Here is a 16,604-nt window from a genome sequence, read left to right on the forward strand (position 1 = left end):
CTCCACCATGTTCATCGCAGCCTTATTTATAATAGCCAGAAAATGGAAAGAACCCAGATGCCCTTCAACAGAGGAATGGATACAGAAAATGTGGTACATCTACACAATGGAATATTACTCAGCTATCAAAAACAACGACTTTATGAAATTCGTAGGCAAATGGTTGGAACTGGAAAATATCATCCTGAGTGAGCTAACCCAATCACAGAAAGACATACATGGTATGCACTCATTGATAAGTGGCTATTAGCCCAAATGCTTGAATTACCCTAGATCCCTAGAACAAAGGAAACTCAAGACGGATGATCAAAATGTGAATGCTTCACTCCTTCTTTAAATGAGGAAAAAGAATACCCTTGGCTGGGAAGGGAGAGGCAAAGATTAAAACAGAGACTGAAGGAACACCCATTCAGAGCCTGCCCCACAGGTGGCCCATACATATACAGCCACCCAATTGGACAAGATGGATGAAGCAAAGAAGTGCAGACCGACAGGAGCCGGATGTAGATCGCTCCTGAGAGACACAGCCAGAATACAGCAAATACAGAGGCGAATGCCAGCAGCAAACCACTGAACTGAGAATAGGTCCCCCATTGAAGGAATCAGAGAAAGAACTGGAAGAGCTTGAAGGGGCTCGAGACCCCAAAAGTACAACAATGTCAAGCAACCAGAGCTTCCAGGGACTAAGCCACTACCTAAAGACTATACATGGACTGACCCTGGACTCTGACCCCATAGGTAGCAATGAATATCCTAGTAAGAGCACCAGTGGAAGGGGAAGCCCTGGGTCCTGCTAAGACTGAACCCCCAGTGAACTAGACTATGGGGGGAGGGCGGCAATGGGGGGAGGGTTGGGAGGGGGACACCCATAAGGAAGGGGAGGGGGGAGGGGGATGTTTGCCCGGAAACCGGGAAAGGGAATAACACTTGAAATGTATATAAGAAATACTCAAGTTAATAAAAAAAAATAAAAAAATGGTCTCAAAACAGTTTTAGTGTGCTTCAAAGATGTCTCCCAGATTTCATGTTCCCAAAGGCCATTTATCAAAAAAAATGTGGCATATTTATACAATAAAGTACTACTCAGCTATTCAAAACAATGACTTCATGAAATTCATAGGCAAATGGATGGAACGAGAAAATATCATCCTGAGTGAGGTAACCCAGTCTCAAAAGAACACACATGGTATGCACTCACTGATTAGTGGATATTAGCCCAAAAGCTTGGAATAACTAAGAAAACATTCACAGATCATATGAAGCTCAAGAAGAAGGAAGACCAAAACGTGGGTGATTCATTCCTTCTTAGAAGGGAGAATAAAATACTAATGGGGATGAAATACAGGGACAGAGAGTGGAGCAGGGACTGAAAAAAAGGCCATCCAGAGAATGCCCTACCAGCCCCAAATGCAGTCACTGTTTGTTTTTGTTTTTTAAAAAATTCTTTATTAGATATATTTCTTTACTTACATTTGAAATGGCATTACTTTTCCTGGTGTCCTGTCCATAAGACTGAATCCCCACCCCTCCCCCATTCAGGTGTTCCCCCCATCCACCTCCATTACGGCTCCCTGACATTCCCCTGTAATGGGGGGTCCAACCTTGGCAGGACCAAGGGCTTCCCCTTCCACTGGTGCCACAACAAGGCTATTCTCTGCTACATATGCAGTTGGAGCCCTGGGTCAGTCCATGTATAGTCTTTCGGTAGTGGTTCAGTCCTTGGAAGCTCTGGTTGATTGGCATTGTTGTTCTTATGGGGTTGCAAGCCCCTTCAGCTCTTTCAATCCTTCCTCTAATTCCCCTAAACAGGGTCCTGTTCTCGGTTCAGTGATTTGCTGCTAGCATTGACATCTGTATTGGACATGCTCTGGATGTGTCTCTCAGGAGAAATCTATATCTGGTCCCTTTCAGCATGCACTTTTTAGCTTCAATCTTATCTAGTTTTGGTGGCTGTATGTATATGGGCCACATATGAGGCAGGCTCTGAATGGCCATTAATAAGTCGCTGCTCTAAACTTTGCTTCCATATCTCCTCCTACGGATATTATCTTCCCCTTTCAAGAAGGAGTGGGAGCATCTGCATTTTGGTGATCCTTCTTGAGCTTCCTGTGGTCTGTGGATTACATCTTGGGTAACTTGAGCTTTTTTGGCTAATACCCATTTATTAATGAGTGCACACCAAGTGTGTTTTTCTGTGTTTGAATAACCTCACCCAGGATGATATTTTCTAGTTCATTCCATTTGCCTATGAATCTCATGAAGTCATTGTTTTTGATAGCTGAATAGTACTCCATTGTGTAGATGTACCACATTTATTGAATTCATTCCTCTGTTGAAGGGTATCTGGGTTCTTTCCAGCTTCTGGCTATTATAAATAAGGCTGCTATGAACATAGTGGAGCATGTGTCTTTTTTATATGTTGGGGCATCTTTTGGGTATATGTCCAGGAATGGTATCCTCAGCTGGGTCCTCAGGTAGTGGAATGTCCAATTTTCTGAAGAACCTCCAGACTGATTTCCAGAATGGTTGTACCAGTTTGAAATCACACCAACAATGGAGGAATGATCCTCTTTCTCCTCATCCTCTCTAGCATCTGCTGTCACCTGAGTTTTTTATCTTAGCCATTCTGACTGGTGTGAGGTGGAATCTCAGGGTTGTTTTGATTTGCATTTCCCTGATGACTAAAGATGTTGAACATTTCTTTAGGTGTTTCTCAGTCATTCGGCATTCCTCAGCTGAGACTGTTTTGTTTAGCTCTGTAACCCATTTTTAATAGGGTTATTTGGATCTCTGGAGTCTAACTTCTTGAGTTCTTTGTATATTTGGATATTAGCCTTCAATCAGATGTAGGATTGGTAAAGAAAGATCTTTTCCCAATCTGTTGGTTGCCATTTTGTCCTAATGACAGTGTTTTGCAGTTTTATGAGATGCCATTTGTCGATTCTTGATCTTAGACCATAAGACAATGGTGTTTTGTTCAGGAAATTTTCTCCAGTGCCCATGTGTTCAAGATTCTTCCCCACTCTTTCTTCTATTACTTTGAGTGTATCAGGCTTGATGTGGAGGTCCTTGATCCACTTGGACTTAAGCTTTGTACATGGTGATAAGAATGGATCGATTTGCATTCTTCTACATGCTGACCTCAAGTTGAACCAGCACCATTTGTTGAAAATGCTATCTTTCTTCGATTGGATTTAGCTCCTTTGACAAAGATCAAGTGGCCATAGGTGTGTGGTTAATTTCTGGATCTTCAATTCTGTTCCACAGATGTACCTGCCTGTCTCTGTACGAATACCATGCAGTTTTTATGACTATTGCTCTGTAATACTGCTTGAAGTCAGGAATGGTGATTCCCCCAGAAGTTCTGTTATTGTTGGGTATAGTTTTCCCTATCCTGGGTTTTTTGTTATTCCAAATGAATTTGAAAATTGCTCTTTCTATAAAGAACAGAGGAGGAATTTTGATAGGGATTGCATTGAATCTGTAGATTGCTTTTGGCAAAATGTTCATCATTACTATATTAATCCTGCCAATCCATGAGCATGGAAGATAGGCCTCTGTGTCAGCCCTCCTGTAGAACTGTTTTCCTCTTTTCTTTCAGCCTTCCCTGAGAGCAGGTGCTCTGATTTCAGGTGTGTAGGCGCACCTGGTGACTGACTTCCAGCTCTGGGCATGGGCAGGAATCAGAAGGGTCCTGCCCCTGGTTGCTCCTAGATCAGTGTACCCAGGCTGCACAGTTTGCACTAGGCGATTCCCTCTTGGGTCTGGAATCCATGAGTGTCCACAGTTCTGCAGGTCCAGCTCTTCCCCATGGGATTTGGGTTCAGGGAGCTGTTTGGCCAGTTCAGTTCCGTCCTGGGTGCTGACCAGAACCGCAGGTACCGGTGGGTGTCTGTTCCTATATTTCTGTGTCCAGATGCACTGTGCAGTTTCCCCTTGGACAAGGGATGTGGGCAGAGGTGTGCAGAAGTGGCAGTCTGTCCTGTGGTCTCAGGATGTCTGCACTTCTGGGTGTTCCTTCCTCCTGGGGAAACCCAGTCACTATTGCTGATACCTAGGAGTGTTTACTAACAGGAGCCAGATATAGGTGTCTTTTGAGAGGCTCTGCCAGAGCCTTACTGATACAGATGAGGAAGCTTGCACCTAATCATTGGAATGAACAAGGGGACCCCAATGGAGGAGTTAGAGAAAAGACTGAAGGAGCTAAAGGGGTTCACAACACCATAGGAATAACAACAATATTAACCAACCAGACACCACCAGAGCTCTCAGGAACTAAACAAGCAACCGATGAGTACACATGGAGGGACCCGTGACTGCAGCCACATATGTAGCAGAGATGGCATTGTCCAGCATCAATAGGGGGAAAAGCCCTTGGTCCTGTGAAGGCTCATTTCCCCAATGTCAGGGAATGCTAGTGTGAGGAGGTGGGAGTGTTTGGGTAGGAGTGGGAGCATTCTCATAGAGCAGAGGAAGGGGGTGGGGATGTGGAAGAGGAAAGGAGATAGCATTTGAAATGTAAATACATAAAATATTCAGAAAAATAGAATAAAGAAAAAGAAAAACCATGCCTGGAGGAGGAAACTGACTCCTGGACAGGGTTAAAATTGTGAACAATTGTCTCAGCCAGAGGCTGAGTTTGTGTGAGTGGCTCCAGGGGAAACCTGAAGCACTGGGAAGGGAATGGGATTCCCCCTGTAGACAAGGTTTCCTATCAAAGCTCTTAGGAGACTGGATGCAATAAATGTTTAAAGGCCAGCAAACAGATATTGTGGAGTGGTGAGCATCTCACCCTGAGCTGTCCTGGCACACTGAATGGAATGGGGAATGGGAGGTAGGATGAATAAGATGAGGGCCCTGTTCTTATGTAAATTAAATTTTGGGTGGTTTTCTCATACCTTGTCTTGTCCAAGCAGCCTGTTTATATGCCACCATCCCTTTTCTCTAAACTTGCAATTCTGTGAGTAGAAGGTAGCAACATGTGATAGGACATGTGTGCAACTAAGGGGTGAGATCCAGTTGTTTGTACCTCTTTACCCTAGGATGGATTCCTGGAGACAGACACAGAGACAAAATGATCTGTCTAAGGCCTGAGAGAGGCAGGACCAGGAACCAGGTTTCTTCTAACTTCTCCATCTATGCTGGGTCTCCTGATATTATCTAGTACCTGCTTTATACATATAGACATGATATTTTTTGTTCCAACACCCAGTTTACCTGCTCTGAGCTCAGCCTAGGCTTCTTCAGACAGCAGTGGTTATATGTAAACCACTGCCAGGAGAGGAGCCAGTTCCAGAAGGGCCCTGAGAGAAGTTAGCTGTCTGGAGGTTGCCCAAGGTACCATGGAGGAACTGAGAATCTCCCACAGAACCCAAAGACAAGTGGGGGTCAGCCTAGTTTTAATTTCGTTCTCCAGAAGAATGTTCTAACAGGTTTCCAAAGAGAAAGGTCTGTTTGGGAAGATAGGAAGCCTGCCCCATAGGTGTTCAAGGAGATAAACCTGGGCATGGTAGATCACTTGATAGGACCAGGAGTGCAAAGCCAGCCCTGGTTGCACAGCCAGTTAGAGGTCAACATGGGCCAGAAGAGACTGTCTCAAAACACAAGAGGGAGGGAAAGGACCAGGGGAGGGATCAGGCTGGAGGACATTCAAATGTTAGCAAAGTGCTCTTCCAGTCCTTGTGTTGGACGATTTTTCTGTCCTTAAAAGACCATTAAGGGGTTGGGGATTAGCTCAGCGGCAGAGTGCTTGCCTAACAAGCGCAAGGCCCTGGGTTTGGTCCCCAGCCCCGAAAAAAAAAAAAAAAAAAAAAAGAAAAAAGAAAGAAAAAAAAAGACCATTAAAATTTGGGAGGCTTCACATTTCATTTAACGGGCAGGAGACATTTTCCTGAAATTCAAGTAAAAGTGGCAAAGCTTGTTATAATGTAACAGCGCTCCCCCCTCCCCCCCCTTCTGTATTTTGCTTGAATATCTATGCTCATCACATACACGCAGTACCTGCAGAGGCCAGAAGAGGCCAGCATATCCCCTGTTACTGGAGTCACAAATGGTTGTCAGCTGCCCTGTTAGTACTGAGACTCAGTCCAGTTCTCTGCAAGGACAGCACAGCAAATGATCTTAACAGGGAGCCAACTATTTCTCCAATCCCTACACTCATTTTTTTTAAAGGGGAAGTTAAAATTTACTGGGAAGGGTGCTCTCTATTCAGAAAATAAGGTTCAAACAGCATCTGTCTTCAAACTACACAACAGAGCTGCGGGGGAACTCAAGTCCATCCACTACCAGAAGCCGCGCATTTCCTACCTTGAGCTGGTACTAGAAGGTCTCAGCCCCATGTCAACAGCTGCCCAGAGTAAGCCCACAGCTGCTGGATAAACCTCTGGGACAGCAGTGTTTCCTCTGAACATAAATAATAACAATTACATGTTTCTATGCTTCACAAGGCTCACCAAACATTCTTTCTTAAGGGCGAGGCTTTCCCACACATGAACTTGTACACATGAACACACATAAATATTTTTTAAATAAAATTTAAAAGTATTTTTCTCCTCTAAGACTTAAAAGCTTCCAGTTGGAAAATCTCCCCCTGAATGTCTTTTTCATAAGCATTCTAGCATTTAGATGTCAGCATTGACTACATTTGGCAGCTGATTAAACACCACAGTTCATGCCCCTCCTGGGTTATGCCATTACCCTCAGTTCCCAGTGACTGGTTCCATTTCAGGCCTTTCTGAGCTCTTAAACAGCCACACACAACCTTTGACACTCTGACACATTATCATCTACAAAGTTCACGCTTCAAGAACCATGACCGAGTTGCAAAAAAAACTCTTGGAAGGTTTTAAGTAAGTTTACAGTTTTGTGCTGGCCCGCTCCTCAGGTTGCAGACAACTGTACATAGACCCACTTTCCAATAACTGTGTGCTCTTCCTGGGCCAGGAAAATACAACCCCCAACAAAAGGCCACTCAGAAACACATCTGTACCATAAAATTCCTTTGAGGAAACTTTTGATTCATGCCTTTAAATCTCTTTAGATAGAAAGAACTCATAGTGAATATCTTTGGAAATTGTTAAAAGAATCTGAAAGTTCTAGAACCTTTAAAAAGAAATCCACACCTTAGGCTTTACAGGAACAACTGCTCATCAAACTTCATCAAGGAGAAAAGGAGCCAGGAGGCAAAAGCTTTTTAATGAATCTTTCTGTTTTCAGTTTCTCTGCCTTCCAGCCTAGCTGTTCACTCTACCCCCATCCTCCACCATTTCCTATGTTTTAAGATCTCTAAAGATTAGTAATGATGGCCGTTATTTTCTTCTAAGAACTGAATAATGCAGGCGTTTACAACATAACATATACTAACAAAAAATCCTGACAATACATTTATTAAAGAAAATCAGGTGAAATAAGTTGCCTCAGCATGGCCAAGATTCAAACTTGATACCAACGCTCCTATCCTAACTATTACTCTATGCTCTGTCAAACACAAAGTGTTTTCTTCCCTTCTGAACTATTTCTCCAAACAACTCCTGAACCTGCAGAAAATGTCCCAGCAGAACCGGAAGGTCCTCTTTGCTAGGTTAATGTTTTTGTCAAAACACTGACAGAAACACTGTGAAGTGGAAACGTTGTGGAGAGAGCTGTACCTCTGACACTTCCTCCTGGCAGAGATCATAGAGCAGGGAGAGAGGGAAGTGGTGGTGGGGATGGTGGGAGGATGAATCTAGGGCCAGTTTCCCAATCCATCAGTGTGGATGCAAAGTTGTTCCCTCTGGGCATTCCCCTGCCTTCTTCCAGCTATGGTTAGTGCTAGTGAGTCACAGAATGAGGATAAGGTTCTGGGGAGGTGAAGGCCACAACTGTGGGGATGAGAACCAGAAATAACAGCAGACAAAGGTGTCTACACTATGTTCTCTCCCTAGGATTCTTCAGCATGTTTGCCTAAGCCTGCACAGCTAACTACCACAGTCAAAGCTAAATGGCTGTACCCTCCGTCCTGCAATGCCTACGAAGCCTCGACATGGCTCACCTTCTCTGAACTTGCAAACCGAAATTTTTCATTACACTTGGGAGGAGAGCTGGCTGTATAATCCAGGCTGGCCTAGAATTCTCTATATGGCCCAGGCTACTCTTGAACCTAGACAATCTTTCTGTCGCAGCCTGCCCTAGCCTGCCCCAGCCTGCCCCAGGCTGCTGGGTACAGGAATGGGCCCAGGTGAATGACTATGTCTAGTTTGTCAACTTGCTGTATTTTCTTTAAACAAAACCTCAAATGCCTAGTTTTCAATGCACTTGCCTTGATCTTTAGAACTCACGTGGTCCTCTAGTCCTACCACATACCTCCCTCTACTCATGGGCTGCACGTGACCAGACTCGGGGTAATTAGTAAGGATTTCTTCTTCCAGAGGAGCAACAGGAATATCTGGCTCTGAAGGCACTGGCTGTGCCTCTGGGTAGGACTGGGTGTTTCTGTTCCCAAGATCTTTCCTGCCTAGAGTTAGGAAAGCTGCATCTTCCTCTGGAGGAGCTGGGGTTCTGGTGCCCAGCGGATCCAAAAGCAATGCTGGGTCCTTGAAATCCAGGACCTCTACCTCTCCCACAGGTGGCCCCTATTTGCTTTGAGGGTCCAAAGAAGCCGATTCTGTTTCCCGGTAGGATGGCCAGTTACCAGGTGCTGGGTGTGGCAAAGGAGAAACGTGATCAGAATCTGGAGACGTGGTGCCAAACATGCAGGAAGCTCAGATTAGCCTTTGAATTGAAAGACACATCAATACATCGATTCTGCTGTGGTCTTCCGGGCCTCCCTTGGTGGGTATTCTACATCCTTTCCATTCTCATTGTAGTAATCGAAACTGTCCTTGGTATAGCTCTCCAGGGCTTCAGCATGGTTGAACGAGTGCTCCAGCGCTGAGGAGCAGGCTGTGGAATGGTCACCTCCGACCGTGGCTGGACAGACATTGTCCAGGGCCAGCCTGCTACCGATGTAAAAGGCCCACGCTCTAAGTATCTCCAGGTTGCTTAGTTGGTAAAGATTCTTCCGACTGCTCAGTGTTAGTTAGTCAGGCTGAAATACAGCGCTTTTCTCTTCGGGTCATCTGCTTCCTCTAGGCAGAAGCCCCCCACCCTAGCAGGAAGCTGCAGCTGGACACTGTAGGATTCTTTGGGGGCGGGTTCCAAAGAACTGAAGGCCATTGGCAGGATAGAGAAAGAGGGCGTAGGTATCAGATTCATCTGATGCCAGAACAGCCTGGAAAGCCTACACTCAAATTTTAATGGGGATTTGAACTCAGGTCCTCATGCATGAACAGCAAGCACTTTACTAACTCAGCCACCACCCAGAGGTTTTGAAAAACCAGGTAAGCCCAGCAAAGTGTCCCCAGGTAAATTTATCAGAGAGCTAAGAGGAGGTATTGAAATAAGGAGAAAAGAAAGGGTGTCATGGACTTGCTTGTCTGGGTTTTACGATGGCAAAGGTCTCACCTGGTCCTTGGTTGGCTGTAGGTGGAGTGGGGAACCTCCAGGGATACTTATCTGTTAATATAATGGGAAAGTCAGGAAAAGGTGTTATGCGAACAAGAGGTGATGAGCTTGAGCTTACACCATCCTTAATAGACTTTACCTTTGATTCCAATCTCAGTCACAACCTGGTATGTTGGTTTTCACCTGTAACCCCCACACGGGGGTCTACGGTATCTAAGGTAAGAATATCCTGAATTTCAAGAACATAGAGAGAACATGACCAACAAAAAGAAAAAGTTTAACAGACATCACAATAAAGCCTTGGGCCAGACCTGACTCAGCTCTACTCTCCGCACCAAGCTGATACTTACAACCTCTGTTCCTATCTTGTACTCTCCATCCACTAGTTCCCTTGGAAACTGACATGCCGTCGTTGGCTGAGGAGACCTCACTGAACCCAGATTTAAGTATAAGACTGCAGAGCTTGAAGTCAGAGGTTTAGCTGGCGGATTGTGGCATGTCAGCCCCAAAGCAACAGCTTGCTGCAAAAGGACAGCTTTCTGTCTGGAGCCCACCTGGACTTCTATGACAATTAAGCACATGTCTGTCCTGTGCTCACTGCACAACCCTGTTTTACATATATATGAGCCCTAAAATCCAGTCAGCAGGGAGGGGCTGGACCTGCTAGTCATCAGAAGACCTATGCAGATTCTTGAGAGAACTTTGATGTGTATTTGTGCCCTCTGTTCCCAGGAGGAGAAGTTTAGAGCTGGGAAGGACAGGAGAAATGGAAGCACTGGAGAAAAGAGGTGAGACTGTGGTCAGTCTGTGGGGTGAGGAGGGTGAAATCTGATGCAGAGAGAGGACTGAGGGCATATGGTACTTGAATTACGTATCTTCACTATACTGCCTTTGTCCTGTGGTATTCACTGGTTCTCCCTTGACTCTAGTCCAAATACAGAGTTATGAGACAGATACAATAAAGTATGGGTTGTCCTTTGTGAAGGCTACCTACCCTCTTCTAGAGGGCCCAGAAGTGACACCTTGCTTCATTAGACGGGGTGTCCTGAGAACTTGACTGCTCTTATTTTCCAGAGCATAGCCAGAGAGCTGATCCCCTTTTTTCTTTCAGATCCACATACTGGTAAACACGGGTCCAAAATCAACAACATGGATATCTCAGAACACCTATGCCCTGCTGACAGTTCTGTCCGCACCCATCCACCTTTACTGACATTTTCTTGAGGATCTTAGAGCTAGTCAATGAGTATTGATTTGCAAGGGCCAACACACAGCAAAGAGCTCTGACCAGTGAGTGCTTAGATTTTCAATTCTAACACTTGCTTACCTGGCAGTGCTGTGAATAGGTCCCAGCTTCAGTGTCAAGCCCTTTTGAGAGTGTCCCTGTGGCCCTTGGCCTGTAGTGGTACATGCAGGCCAACATGCTTTTGGGGAAGAAAAACAAAGATCCCTGAAGAAAGTTCTGAGAGATCTGGTTCATGTGCAATCCACAGCCATGGGTTAGAAGTTTCACAGAGGCACTGGTCTGCAGTAAACCTCTTGGCACACCTGTGAGAAGAAGCATACAGTTTCCAATCATCAAAAACAAATAAACAACAAAAAATGACTCAGCCCTGCTCTGCACCTGCTTTTTAAAAGAGCCTGCTGACTCTCATCGTGACCAGCAGAGGGGGTACTGGGGTTGTGCAGCATGGAAAGGTGGGACCTGCCCTTCCTTTAGGGTGTGCCACAGTTGCTCAGGTCCTTCAGGAGTCCCCATGGTGGAAGGGGGTAGGGAACTTCTATCAGCCTTTCCAGTCCTTACCCTCTCTGGAAGGGCGAAGTCTGTGTTCAGATACCTGGGCTGCTGCTTACAAGCTGTTAACAAACAACAAGTTGCTCTGTGCCTGTGAGGCAGCCGTATATCACAATACACTTAAGCAAATCATAGCACCCATCCCATATGGCTATCTTGAGTGCTGAGTAGCTTAGTCTTTGTGTTTGGCCCTAAATGCCCCATGATTGATAAAGCCCTGGTGCCTCTCTATTTTTGACAATGTCAACTATAGCTAAGATTGGCTTCAAAATGTAGAATGACTTTGACCTTCTGATCCTCTTACACCTACCCAGAGTGCTGGGATTATAGGCATGCACAACCATACCTAGCTTTATGCAGTGATGGGGATGGATGCAAGATAGAAGTGTGCAAGCACTTCCAACTGAGCTACATTACCACTTCCACAACGGTTTCGTGACACCACACACACAGCCTTCTTTCTAAAAACCTAGGTGTCCTGCCCTTGTTGACCTGTGGCAAGATCTCTCACACACTGCACTTCTGTGATAGGCTCTTCAAGTCAACCAAAGCTCCATCTGGATAGCTTGTCTCAGACCAGCAGGAAACACTGTTGTGGATTGCCCTGGTGCTGTTTGTATTTTGGGTTTATCTGTTTCCTCAAGAGAGACTGCCCCAGAAGAGGGGTAGACCACATACTCAGCTGATCCCACTGAACCTTCTCTTCCTTCTGACTGGTCAAATAAAGGCTACAGCTGATGCTTGGTCAAGAGAAGGACAAAGAGGACAGGAGGTCTCAGAGAGATGGAGGAAGAGGTGGTGGAAGGCAGAAGGAACAGAACAACATGGCTTGGGGTAACTGCAAGTAGCAAGTGGTCTCATAGCTGAGGAATAAATTAGTAGTGGTCCATCTTCCCAATCTAGGCATATAGCTTAGAAATATAATTACTGGGTTGCGTGCTTTTTTATATAGGCTTATTGGGGTAAGAAATTACTGCAATATTTGGAGCACCAACCTGTCTCTTAGAACTCAACTAACCTGAGATAAAAGTTCACCAGACCTCCCATACCCTGAATAAACTGCTGGGGCTGTGATCTAGCATTTCAGTAGTGTGTGGATGGAAATCTGAGGATGTCTGAGGGGTGTATACAGAGCTGCTGACCGGCGCTCTCCCCAAGCCCTAGGCAGACTGCAGTATCAAGGGCAGCACTCCAGCCAGGAGTACCCCTTGCACAACATGGTTGGGGGTTCCCAGAGCTTAAAGAAGGACCAAAGATTCTGGGATGTGGCTTGCCTGTAGAAGGGCCATCATGGCTAACAAATCAATAATTAGCTTTCTAAAGCCTTTTCATGGACATAGTGGGATGATGCTGGCATGTCTGGCTGAGGGGACATCCCAGTCCTGGATCACCCCTGTTCCCCAAGTCTGAGCAGGAAGCAGAATGGCCAGACTACTGCCAAACAAAGGTTGGATGGTCCAGAAGAGAACTGTAGTGTCCCAAGTCAAACCTCATAGGAAAGAAAGGTACAACAGTTTCTGGATCAGGCGACAGGAGATTTTTAGATACTTAAAGATGGGATGCTAGAGCTGTGAGGCAGGAGTGGGTGAGCAAAACCATGATGGAGAAAGAGCCAGAAACATGGGACAGAGAGGAAAGCAGTAATATCCTGAGGGACAGAGAGACAGATGCTGATGATGGAAAAGGCCACACACTCATACTTTCACATGTACACACACGCACACACACGCACACACACACGCACTCACACGCACACACACACACGCACACGCATGCACACACGCACACGCGCACACACACGCACACACACGCACTCACACGCACACGCACACACACGCACACACGCACACGCACACACGCACACACACACGCGCACACACGCACACACGCACACGCACACACGCGCACACACGTGCACACACACGCACACATGCACATACACGCGCACGCGCACACACACACGGCACGCACACACACGCACACCCACACACGCACACACACACACGTGCACGCGCACATGCACGTGCACATGCACGCACACACGCACACACATATGCGCACACACACGCACACGCACACACACGCACACATGCACACACGCGCGCATGCGCACACACATTCGCACACACACGCACACACGCACACACACACGCACACACGCACACACACGCACATACACGCACACACACACGCACACACGCGCGCACAGAGGCATGTGCTCATGAAGCCAGTCTGGGACTTGCTGTAATTAATCCCATTATATATGCAAAACTGTGACCTCGGCTGCATAGGCAGCATGGAGCTGCTACCTGTATATCAGACAGTTCCTGATGTTGAAGTCAGAGGGAGAAGTGTGTGAAAGAATGTGAGTGAGATAAGGGGATTTGGGAGGGCATGGTACTTCAGAGATTTGTGAGGCCTCAGCAGGCAGAGAGAGAGAGATTCCAAGATCTCAGAAGACTCTCCAGAAATCCATACCCTAGGATACAGGTCCAGTTCCTCTCAGGCAGAGGTCCAGATATAGAAACCTGCTCACTAGTCTGGTTAGGTCCCTGAGAGCCAGGTGACCCTGGGACATAACTAGTTGTTCTCATGTCTTTATGAGGAGATTGTTAGGTAGGCTGCCAGTCCTCGGCCTTTTAATATTTTCTGTTATGTGTATGGTGTGTGTGGGTAGGGTGTGTATCTGGGGTTCAGTGGAGTCATCTCTCCTATTCTACCTTCAAGGATTTTGAGGATAGATTTCTGTTCACCTGGCTTACAGGGCCAATGTTTTTATCCACTGAATCATTTCACTGCCATCCCCAAGCCCAATTTGGGCTTGTCTACAGTCTGCTTCCTAGGAGTTCCTTTCTGTGTCCATCTCTGACTTGTGGGATGTACTAGACACATCCACGACACCAGAATACTATCTTCAGTCACCTTGGCTCTTTTTCTTGTGGGACCTGAGGATGGTCTTCGCCCTTGAATCTGGATTGCCTGAAAACTGGGAACCTTAAGACTGTGAGCCTGTAGATTTTAATGGCTGCAACTCTTTCTGTAGGGGTTATAGGACCATTTAAGTAGCTTATCTGGTCCTGATTTAACCTTGGTAAGTGTCTACCTAGAAAATCACCCATTTCCTTTAGACTTTCCAATTTTGTGGCATACAGGCTTTTCAGGTAAGACCTAATGAGTTTTTGAGTTTCCTCAGTGTCTGTTTTTATATTTCCCTTTTGATTTCTGATTTTGTTAATATGGATATTATCTCTCTGCCTTTTATTTAGTTTGGAAAAGGGTTTGTCTATCTTGTTGATATCCTCAAAGAACCAGCTCTTGGTTTTGTTGATTCTTTGCCTTGTACTGTTTGTTCCTAATTGAATGATATCAGTCCCAAGTTTGATTATTTTCTTTATCTACTCTTTTTGGGTGTGTTTGCTTCCCTTTTCTAGAACTTTCATGTATACATTTAAATTATTATGAGAAATCTCCAAATTTTTAAAATGAAGGTACTTAGTACTATGAACTTTCTTCTTAGCACTACTTTTGTACCCTCCCACAAGTTTGTGCATGTTGTACCTTCACTTTCAGTGAATTCTAGAAAGTTTGATTTCTTTCTTTATCTCTTCTTTGACCTACTGTACATTAAGTAGAGAGCAAGAAAAAGAACTATGTGGCTTTTGGCACTCTTTCTGGAGTCACCAAAGTCATCTTCCTTGCCGGGTGACTTCAGCTAAATCCCCATAGAGAGTAGAGGGGCTCAGTGGCTTTTTTCCTTAGAAATGAAGGCAAACAAGAGGACAGTGTGACTGACATGTTTTAGAAAATTATTCTTGGAAACTAAACCAGTGCAGGCTGGAGGAGCCGCGAACAAAGGCCTTTCAGAGACAAGGTCTTGAGTGGTTGAGTTAGTAAGGTAATTTACAAGATCAGGTCTCGTGTATGCACAACAAGCATGCTGAGAACCTCAATCACAGCTGTTTGGTTTAAGCTTTCCTGCTGGTCAGAGTGCGCATGCCCGTGTTTAGATGCGTTGCTTGGCAACAGTGGGAGAACTTCAGTTGACAGGAGTACTTGTGCTGCCTGGACTGTATCCTACTGAGCTTGCTTGTGGGTGTTTTGTCCTCTTGTTGCTGGCAGTGGCGACAAGAAACACTTTCAGAATTATATCAGTGTTTTGCTTCTGAGGGTGGCCAACAGCCAAGGGGGAGGGGAGGGTTTGGGGTGACTCGGGGTGGTGGGTGGGGAACTCCACCATGAAGAAGTTGTGCTGCTGGAATCAAAGGCAGTCTTCCTCTGACTCCTCCACCAGCCAGAGGGAATCCTTCCCGGTTCCTGGGAGACCATGTTGGAGTACTACTAGCCTCTGCTCCCTCAGACAGCTCAGAAACTACAAAGCCTTCGGAAAGATTCACAAGGCTGCTCTTGTGGGTGATGTCGCCACGGTTCAGCGCAGACTCAGACTTGGGAAAAATGGCACCAATGACCGAGACAGGAATGACAGGTGAATGGGGCTGGGAGTCAGGGGCAAGTGGCTGGCTGGTAGGCAGTTGGAGAAAGAAAATTGTCAGCCTCCCTAAGTAGCCCGAAGGACTAGGACGAGGAGGGAACTGCCAATGCCTTCAGTGCAGGCGACTAGTATGTTGACCTTTGTAGTTAAGATGTCTTGACCGTTATTCTACTGTTGCCTGAAGTCGGGGAGGAGGGCGCTGTCTACCTAAAGCTCTTCTCCAACCAACTCCTTTTGTTCTAAATTTCTTAATGTTTTGATATCTAACCCTTCTTCTTTTCTGTGGCTGTCTGATTTACCTGTTTCTTTCCCAGGCACTATAGTAGGCTGACCTCATTTTCATCCACATGTCATTAAATTTTATTCCTTCAGTCCCCCAAAGTAACTCACTTTAAAGTAATAGATACCCTTTCAATTTGGAGTCTGAGTACACCTATGGGAAATATATGGAGAACCAACATGGATTCCACTTACTCTTTGTAATCATTTTCAAAGGATGTCTCTAGCTGAATATCAGGCTTCTGGGAACTGTGGTCTTAGACATACAGGACCACAAGGCTTATCTTTTGGATGTTTAGCTCTCCTTGGCCTGTGGAGGCCACATAGGCTGCTGCCCCTTCACTCCTACCTGACTTTTATATTTCTTTGTTGTTAAATCATCTGAAAACTATAATGTAGCTTTGATTTTACCTCAGGTCTTTTGTATAGAGTAGTTTGTTCCCTTAATTTTCTCAATCTGTACCTCACAAAGATTTCAAATCTAATATGCCATCCTAATAAGATGGCACCTTAATTTTCTTATCTGTGATTTCTGTCATGAAACATGAAATTTCTTGGGAA

At 45.6% G+C, this 16,604-nt stretch overlaps 1 protein-coding gene across 18 annotated transcripts in view; it reads left to right on the forward strand.

The window, feature by feature from the left end:
* Positions 1-912: 912 nt before the first annotated feature.
* LOC102549174 (ankyrin repeat domain-containing protein 26-like) overlaps positions 913-16,604 on the forward strand; it is a 246,026-nt gene continuing 230,334 nt past the window's right edge. For 17 of the 18 annotated variants that reach the window (XM_063276815.1, XM_063276813.1, XM_063276816.1 and 14 more), the window contains exon 1: positions 15,308-15,758. In XM_063276815.1, the coding sequence (XP_063132885.1) occupies positions 15,511-15,758 (248 nt within the window). In that variant the 5' untranslated portion in view covers positions 15,308-15,510. Of the gene's footprint in view, positions 10,269-15,307; positions 15,759-16,604 lie in introns of those variants that run through there. The other variant, XM_017600748.3, reaches the window with a different exon arrangement.

Source organism: Rattus norvegicus, chromosome 17 (assembly GCF_036323735.1).
Source record: "Rattus norvegicus strain BN/NHsdMcwi chromosome 17, GRCr8, whole genome shotgun sequence".
Lineage (NCBI taxonomy): Eukaryota > Metazoa > Chordata > Mammalia > Rodentia > Muridae > Rattus > Rattus norvegicus.